Source organism: Charadrius vociferus, unplaced genomic scaffold, assembly GCF_000708025.1.
Source record: "Charadrius vociferus isolate BGI_N301 unplaced genomic scaffold, ASM70802v2 scaffold153, whole genome shotgun sequence".
NCBI lineage: Eukaryota > Metazoa > Chordata > Aves > Charadriiformes > Charadriidae > Charadrius > Charadrius vociferus.
In genome coordinates, this window is record NW_009647939.1 from 808,929 (window position 1) to 817,161 (window position 8,233).

General features: G+C 36.2%; 1 protein-coding gene across 1 annotated transcript in view; it reads right to left on the minus strand.

Moving 5' to 3' along the window:
• The window catches only part of CDH18 (cadherin 18, type 2), a 173,665-nt gene extending 172,042 nt beyond the window's left edge, over positions 1-1,623 (minus strand). Inside the window, exon 1 of the mRNA XM_009883161.1 lies at positions 1,305-1,623. Within this exon, the coding sequence (XP_009881463.1) occupies positions 1,305-1,532 (228 nt within the window). The 5' untranslated portion in view covers positions 1,533-1,623. The remainder of the gene's footprint in view (positions 1-1,304) is intronic.
• Between the last annotated feature and the right edge of the window lie 6,610 nt (positions 1,624-8,233).

The window sequence follows — 8,233 nt, forward strand, 5'->3', positions numbered from 1 at the left end:
TTAGTAGGGTCCTTCAGAATCTCACTTATTTTCTTATTTCCATTCTGAATTAACTCATGGTCACCAAGACCTCATTTTTTCCATTAAAAGCTGAATCAACTTAAATAGCTCTTCTCTTTACATTTCCTGCACACATCTCAACAATTTTCAGAATACTGAAATACTTGGTATTTTACTAAGGTTGGTATAACTACATAATTTCTTTTTGGTCTTTATGTTAACAGTATCTTGATAGAGATGCTTCACTAGCTACTTTTTCATTCAGGTGACACTTGTAATTTGAAAGCCCTTGCTACAACACATCTATGACTTCAGAAGCTACGGGTTTTCTTGGGTACTTTTCATACTCTAAGATATAATTTTCAGGATTCCCAACTTGAAGGCAAACTAAAATGAAATAATTCCTTTTCTACGCCCTTATCCCCATTAACCATTTTTCTTCGCCCCTCAAAATGAATGTCTTTCTCCAGTTTCATTAAGGAAATTAAGATTCACCTAGATTATGTAATAAAAAAATCTACCATAATGCTGAAAGACAGTGTTCAGGGGGAGAAAAGATCTGAGAAGAAGAGATCCATCATTCATCTTGCAATAAAGCTAGCTATACACTTTTGTGTTATTTTAGTGCAAATTTTAAACCCAAGCTATACAGACAATACACTTGATAAACCAGACTTCAGTTGGCCATCCAACTGCATCAGCATGAACTTTATGCCTGAAGTTCACTATATATACCAAAACATAAATGCAGGGCTTGTTGTTCTCACAGGCTTCTGATGAACTGTAACAAGTAACACACCTCCTGTCACTTTTTACGAACAAAGTCACAGAGGATCTCCCTTTGGAGGAGTCCTTTTCCACCCTACCGTCAGAGTGGAATGAATACCCTATGGAGCCTAGGCTGTATTTATAATATTCCCTCAAGCAGAATTGAACCTTATTCTGAAATAGTCTGGAAAAGTCTTTAGCAGTGATATGTTTCAGTCCCATGCATTTGGGGTTCTAGAATCCGATGTAAGAGGATCAGCTGCTCTCAGTCCATGTTTAGCTGAGCTCAGAAGAAAAGGTATTTTATATTTTAATATCTCCAGCCGATTTAATTTATTTATCTTTTTTCTTTATAATAAACACATAAAGTATACATATACAACTGCTGAGTTCAGTGTGCATGTATTCAGCAATCCAAGAGGTGTCCTCCTTTAAAAAAAGGAGGTGCCATCTAAAGAGATACCTGTTTTTCTTCTATCAATGCCACATTTCAGGGGATGGCAAAACCAAAACCAAAAAGAAGATAATGACCTTACCTTTCCCACATACTGAGGATCTGGTCCCATGTGTTCTTCTAAAACAAAGAACTGATTCCACACCCATCCACGCTTGGGACGATGATGCACTTCTGTTTCGCCTTCTACGTGTTTGGTTTGATTTCTGGTCACCTTGATGGAGCCATGGTGAGCAGCTCCATAACACCTCTGCACAAAACAGAGACAAACTAGGACTGGGCAGATACAAGATGTACTTGTAATTCTCATTGTAGGATAAGCTTCCTGATCAAGATTTTCTTTCTTTTGTCTTTTTCAGCTGTAATCCTTTAATAAGTTCCCGAGACAGAAGGTGAAGCCTGGTTCAGAAATACAGTCCAAAATGGGTTTTTCTGCTTGTTCATGGTTTAGCTGCCCATTTGGGAAAGCTCAAATTATATTTACATCATGAAAAGCTGACTGGAAAAATTGATAATTCTTCTGAGGTCTTCACAATAGAGTTCCACAGCCGACCATTTTCTATCTAATAAGGAAAGAAAAGAAAGCCACTTACTCATCACTAAGACCAGCAATTTGCAGGTTTCTGACCTTAGATTACACTCACAGCTGAATTAACCGGTCTCTCAAAGACTCTCATTGCAACTACATGTCTTTTCAATCCTTTCTGTAAAAGTGTTTTCAGATTGTTTTTATTAAAATACCTTAAGAATTAGCATGGCTCTTCCAACCTATGAAAACACACACATTAAAAACTGGATGATTCAGGACAGTTCCTTTGGCCTTTACCAGAAAATCACTGACCTGGTCTGGCAGTAAAATAAAATCACTGCTACAGTGTCATTAGATAGGTAGTGATTGGTAATTCATTTCATGCGAGTTCTTGATCTCCCATACACCACACAGAGATCCAACATGGTGAAAAATATGAAGGCTATGATGGGTTTCAAAAGCATGCTTTCAAAATGGGCTTTGAGGATTCTGAGTCATTCTTAGAGCATACTGACAGGAACTTTCAGTCAAAATGTGAGGTTTTATTGTCTGTGCTTTACATAAATTCCAACCAATATCATACTGCAACCTCAGAAAATTATTTCATACTGACAGAAAGTTCGAGTACTGTTGTTTAGATGATCAGTATTATTTTTATAAAAGCATCTAAGTTCCCAGTGACAGTATTTTCTCAACTTAAAAAAGGAAAATGTAACCTTTTATACTACAACAGTAATATGTGAAAGTGGGCATGGAAGTTGATGTAGCGCTTAAAGCAAAGTACCTTGAAAGAAATAAAATAACTCTTCAACCTTAGAGAAATAGTTAACCTAAGGTAATTGTTTGTTCAGTTATTGGAAGGTATCAGAGATCTGTCAGTTGGGAGTCTCAAAACATGCAACTAAATCTACCAATATTAGAACCGCCTTCCAATATTGGCTTTCTTTGACTATCATAAAGCCATTACAAGTTATGTAAACAGAAACACAATAAGCAGAAACACAATAAAACTAATGTTTCTAAGTTTCACAGGAACCCAACAAACCAAATTCAAAATCTCTAAAGAAGAATCAAACAAGAAATTCGAAATCAGATGGAAAAATACTGCAATGGAAGGAAGCTCATCAACTGTCTTTTGGCTGCAGATTTTTTCCCCTTATGCTTCTTTCAAATCCATAATAATATTGGAAGCCCAACTATACTTTCTTCTGTATTCATCTAAGTACAGTTTCTCATCAGAATAATGGAAGAATACTTCAAGACTGCTGTACATTAGAAATACTCAGAAAGGACATATTTTCCATTGCTATTACTCAGTTCAGGACAGTGGGCTATGCTGAAGTAAAAGAACTCCGGTATCTTGTGGCTCAGCAGGAGTTCAAAAAGAAACTCTGTACAGTATTTTCCACTGAGGAAAGAAATTTTTAGACATTTAGCATTAGCCTGCTTCTTATTTCCATATCAATGTAATCTCCCCTCAAGCCCTACAAAGACCAAGCCACTGGCCTCTTAAAAACCTCACCTCCCATCTCAAAACAGATTCATACAAAATGATGTATTATCACCTTCTTTAAATACAAGTGTGATTTAATAGGAATTTTTCAGAGCTAAATGTTGTATGAAGTCTAAGTTATACCAGGGACAGAATCCAGATATTCTGAGTCTCACATTTGTTTCTAACCATATACTCTTCTTCCTTGGTTTCCTTGCCTTTCTGCATTCTTTCTTGATTCTTGTTAGAAATGAGTTTTTGCCTAGAGGCATGCAATTTTCTTCTAAAGATTTCTATATTTACAGATGAGCTATTTAAATAGATTAGTCATTGTTATACTTCAGATGTACATTACTATTAAGCAGTACCTCACAAAATGATAAGGCTGCAGTTTTATCCATTCAGGTATTATTTTTCTTCCCTTTGTTTCCATCTTGGGAAATGCCTGGGAGCAGTTCATAAGACTATAAGCAGTGCATAATAAGTTAAAAATTGTATATAAAGTGCATTGAGATTTCTCAGAATGGCACATTTAAAATGTATTTGAAAACATTACTACTGAACTTCCCCTTATAAAAACTGTGGGGATGGTGGTGGTGGAAAATTCTTGCCTTATAAAAGAGTAAATATAAATGAATCATAGAATCGTCTAGGTTGGAAGGGCCCTTTAAGATCATCAAGTCCCACCTAGCACTGCCAAACCCACCACTAAACTATGTCCCTCAGCACGACGTCTACCCATCTTTTAAATGCATCCAGGGATGGTGATTCCACCACTTCTCTGGGCAGCCTCTTCCAATGCTTGATAACTCTTTCTGTGAAGAAATTTTTTCCTAATATCCAATCTAAATCTACTCTGGCACAACCTGAGGCCATTTCCTCTTGTCCTATCACTTGTTACTTGGAAGAAGAGACTGATGCTCGCTGCGCTACAACCTCCTTTCAGGTAGTTGTAGAGAGTGATAAGTTCTCCCCTTCGCCTCCTTTTCTCCAGGATAAACAATCCCAGTTCCCTCAGCAGCTTCTTATAAGACGTGCTCCAACTGAGAGTGCAGAAGATACCAACAAATCAAGATTTACTATACAGAACTTTGTTTCTCCCCGGTCTCAGAAGTCATGCATAGAAAAAAAATATTAATTAAAAATACCAAGATGGAGCTTCTAAACTGTCTTATTTTATAGTCTGGCTCATATATGACTTAGAACAAACACGAAAAAAGCAGCAAACTATGAAGGATTTCTTAATCTCAAAAATACCTATCCTTCTTACCAATAAGTAGGAGGCATTAAATTTACATTTTGCCAAAACCACTATGTTATTTAACTTAATTCAGAGAGTAGCTTTTAAAGCTAAGAAGCGAAGTTACTGAACCAAATTGGTCCTGTTTTACCTCAAACCAGGACACACCTGCCCCAAAAATTAAAGTTTTAAAATTCTTATTCAGAACAAATATTTTCTAAAATAATAATACTACTACTAAAAAGAAAGATTACAATGGCATCTACTTCCTGTTACAATCATGCTTAGAAATTCAGGACTCAACTGTTCCTGAATTGAGTGTGAAGCCTGGAGAATCATTTCTACTATGATAAACCCAACAATTAAAAGAGGAAGGATTCTTAGTGAAGATTCTTTGAAGTGTTTTCACTCTGGTAAACATCTTTTAAAACCAAAGACTAATTAATGCTCAGTACAAAGGTCCTCATTCTTCCTTACTCAGCACCCTCCTAAAAGTCTAGAATAAACATGCATTAGAAACCTGCCCTCATCCCCCCCCCCCCCCCCCGCAAAAGAAACCTCAACTCTGCCATGAAGACAGCAAAGTTTGTCTAAAGGGGCAAACACAGATGGAAAGACTTTAAATGGTTAACACAGAAGAGACAGTAGAGCAAAGACTAGACAAACTTGAACTGTGAGTGACCAAAAAAAGGACTGAATTTTCTGAAATCCCTTAAATGTCTGCCTTAAGCTAACATACTGAGATGTTGACTGCTCAGTGCTCTTGTCTGCAACTTCAGATTAAGTGTCCTGCTTTATGTTTTTTGTTATAATGATGTATGCAACTGCATAGTAGACTTGCGTTATTGCTGCCTCCTGGGAGCCCTCATGAAAATGAGCTCTGTATCTCAAAAGACTGTCAGAGTGAGTTAAAACTAAAATAAATAATTAAATAAGATGAGGTGGGGAAGTTCCACCAGCATTGCTGGAAATGTTTACAGCAGAGTAGTTACTTGCTTAGTATGGCAGCAAGTCACTATAATGAATTCCCAGGAAACCAGTATAAGCACAGTGATGCAAAATGTGTATGCTTCACCACCATGAGGAGATGCATCCTTAGTAGCGGAGACTTGTCCTGAATCTCAGTGTCCCCTATCTCCCATAATCAAATTGAGCACGTATTTGAATTCATCTGAATGATTCAGTTTTGCAGATGCACATTCAGCGCCGCTCTACACATATTTTGTCATATCCCTCGGGGCCCCTTTTCAGTCCCACGGTGACAGAGTGACAATTAGTTATGGAACTTGCAATAAATTGCATTTCTTATATACTTTCTGACTTCTCTCTCTGCACCCTGCCCTCTAGACTTCCTCCCTGTCAGAACAAATTCTTCCATTATCAAAATCTGACCAGCTCCAAATCAACATCGTTATTTGGATATAAATAATCATACAGAAAAATATTTCTTTCTTCCTCCATTGCTGGTTCTTAGTCTATTGCCAATGTTATATCCTTCAGCACTGAGAAATAATGGTGTATTGACCTGGAGACCAAAGACAGAATAATGGGCTAGTATCAGAAAGAAAAATTGGATGTTATTTTTTGTTTTATCCTTCTGAAGAAGAGGTTGATAGATTGCCGAGAAAATACACAGTACTGCTGTGAACCTCTGGTAATTGGCAGAAAAAAGTGAAATTTCTAGGTAGATGAAAGGAAATGGTTCATCTATAGTTGATCTCTACTCTCTTTTCCCAAGGCTGGTAGAGCTAAGCTATGGGACTTTTCATGAAAAAAAATGAGACACCAAGTTTTCCTCAGCCTATGCAATACAGACACAATATATAATCATCAGTGCTTTCTACCAAACAGTGCATTCTGCACTTGCTAGCCAACCTGACAGTAGTGTCAAAACTGTTTTGGAAAGCATGTAAAAACTGTATTACATGTCGTTATCTTGCCCCTTTATTGTAGTTATGTTGTAGCTATGTGTATGAGACTAAAAACTAGGGAAAAATAATTAAATAAAATGTTCTCAAAAATAGTTTAACAGTAACTTCAATAACTGCAATTTTTTTGACACTGTAGTTCTATATTGACAGACCATCTAGAAATGGGAAACTGGACTACTTTTTACTTCAATAGCATAAGGAAATCTTCCTTAACATGTAAGATAACTGCATGAGATATTGAACTCACAAATTATTGCTAAATTTACGTGTAAGTATATTATTATTCTGAAAGCTAACCTTTATCATCCTGGAAGTCAATGAGTTTCCTAAAGAAACAGAGAGAAAAGAGCATTGGAAATCTTCCTCCTCACCTTTTTAAGTCAACAAACCCAGCTGATGGGTGTACAGTGTCAAGGGCTGTTATTCCTTGTACCTCTCTTTCACACTTACAAACAGTCTTTTGGTAAAGACCACTTCTAATCACCAAAAAACAAAAAAGCACCTATACTAATCTAGAACTGCCTGTTATTTCACCTAGTAAATTACTTTACGTAAACGCCCTTTTACAAAGTAAATAGAAATAACCACAAAAGTAAGTCTCCATGAAAAATAAAGATTGTTCCTTCATATAATGCAACAGAAGTTCTGTTGTAAAGAGAAAGGGGTGGGGGAAGTGAGAAAATAAAAAGGGATCCAAAACCTACAAGCAATCAGACATTATAAAAACATAAATAAGAAAAGAAAATTTAGAATAAGATAGAATAAGATACAACAAAGACACTAAAAAATCATTGAAAAAAAAATCAAGGCAGAGAAGCAAATTGGAAAACTCAAGTGGAAACAGCTGAAGCTGTGAAAGCTAATACGTGAAGCTATCAGAGATGATTTTTCTTTCAGACCTGCAAGCATGTGTGTGTAAAAAAAACAGCAGTACAATTTTTGCGAAATGTAAGAAATACAGTTAATACAGTTCAAGAGAAAGACAGTTAACATAAAGAAAACATTAACTGAAAACAAAAATCATGAAACAAAATTCCACACCAAATATACGTATCTGTGAATTGGTATGCTGAAATTGCCAAGGGAAGTGCAAACCCAGTATTTATTTCCTTATACTTTTTACCATCCATGCCTGAAAAGCTCTTATTCTAAATTCCGTATTTTCACATATAACTTACAGATCAAGTCAAATGATGACACATTCGATTCAGGAAAGAAAATACGTATACAATATAAAGTAATATAACAATATAAAGAGAATACATAACCTTAATGATTACAGGTTGCTCTGCAGTATGCATGCTAAGCCATTATATTCTTCGGTTCCATTTACAATCAGAGAAACATGTTATGTAAAATTAATTACTTAGATGAGTACACTACTTTTGCTGACGCTGCCCAAATAAAAAACAAGAAAGGGAAAAGAAATGCCCTCCTTTTCTGTTTCTTGTCCCCATTTACCTCCTACCCCTCAAAGAAAGGAACAGGGATACCAAAAGCCAAGGAAGACAGACAAAACCGCAGCTGTATCCTGGGATGTTACTAAGGAAAGAAAATCACCCATTTTGGGGCATTCTAAAACAATGAAAGCAAAACTCCAGACAAATCCTTCATTTGGCAAAGCACACTGGTCCTCTGGAAAGTAAATTATTATACCACATAACAGAAAGACAATTGGACAGCACAGATGTGTGTTTTATATGCCCTAATGTTATAGTTAGATACCCAAAATTAGTCATTGCTAATGGATTAACCAATTCCTCTCTCCACCTGATTTTTTTAAAGTTAACAGTAGTGTTTAGCTGTAGAGCGAGCTTTA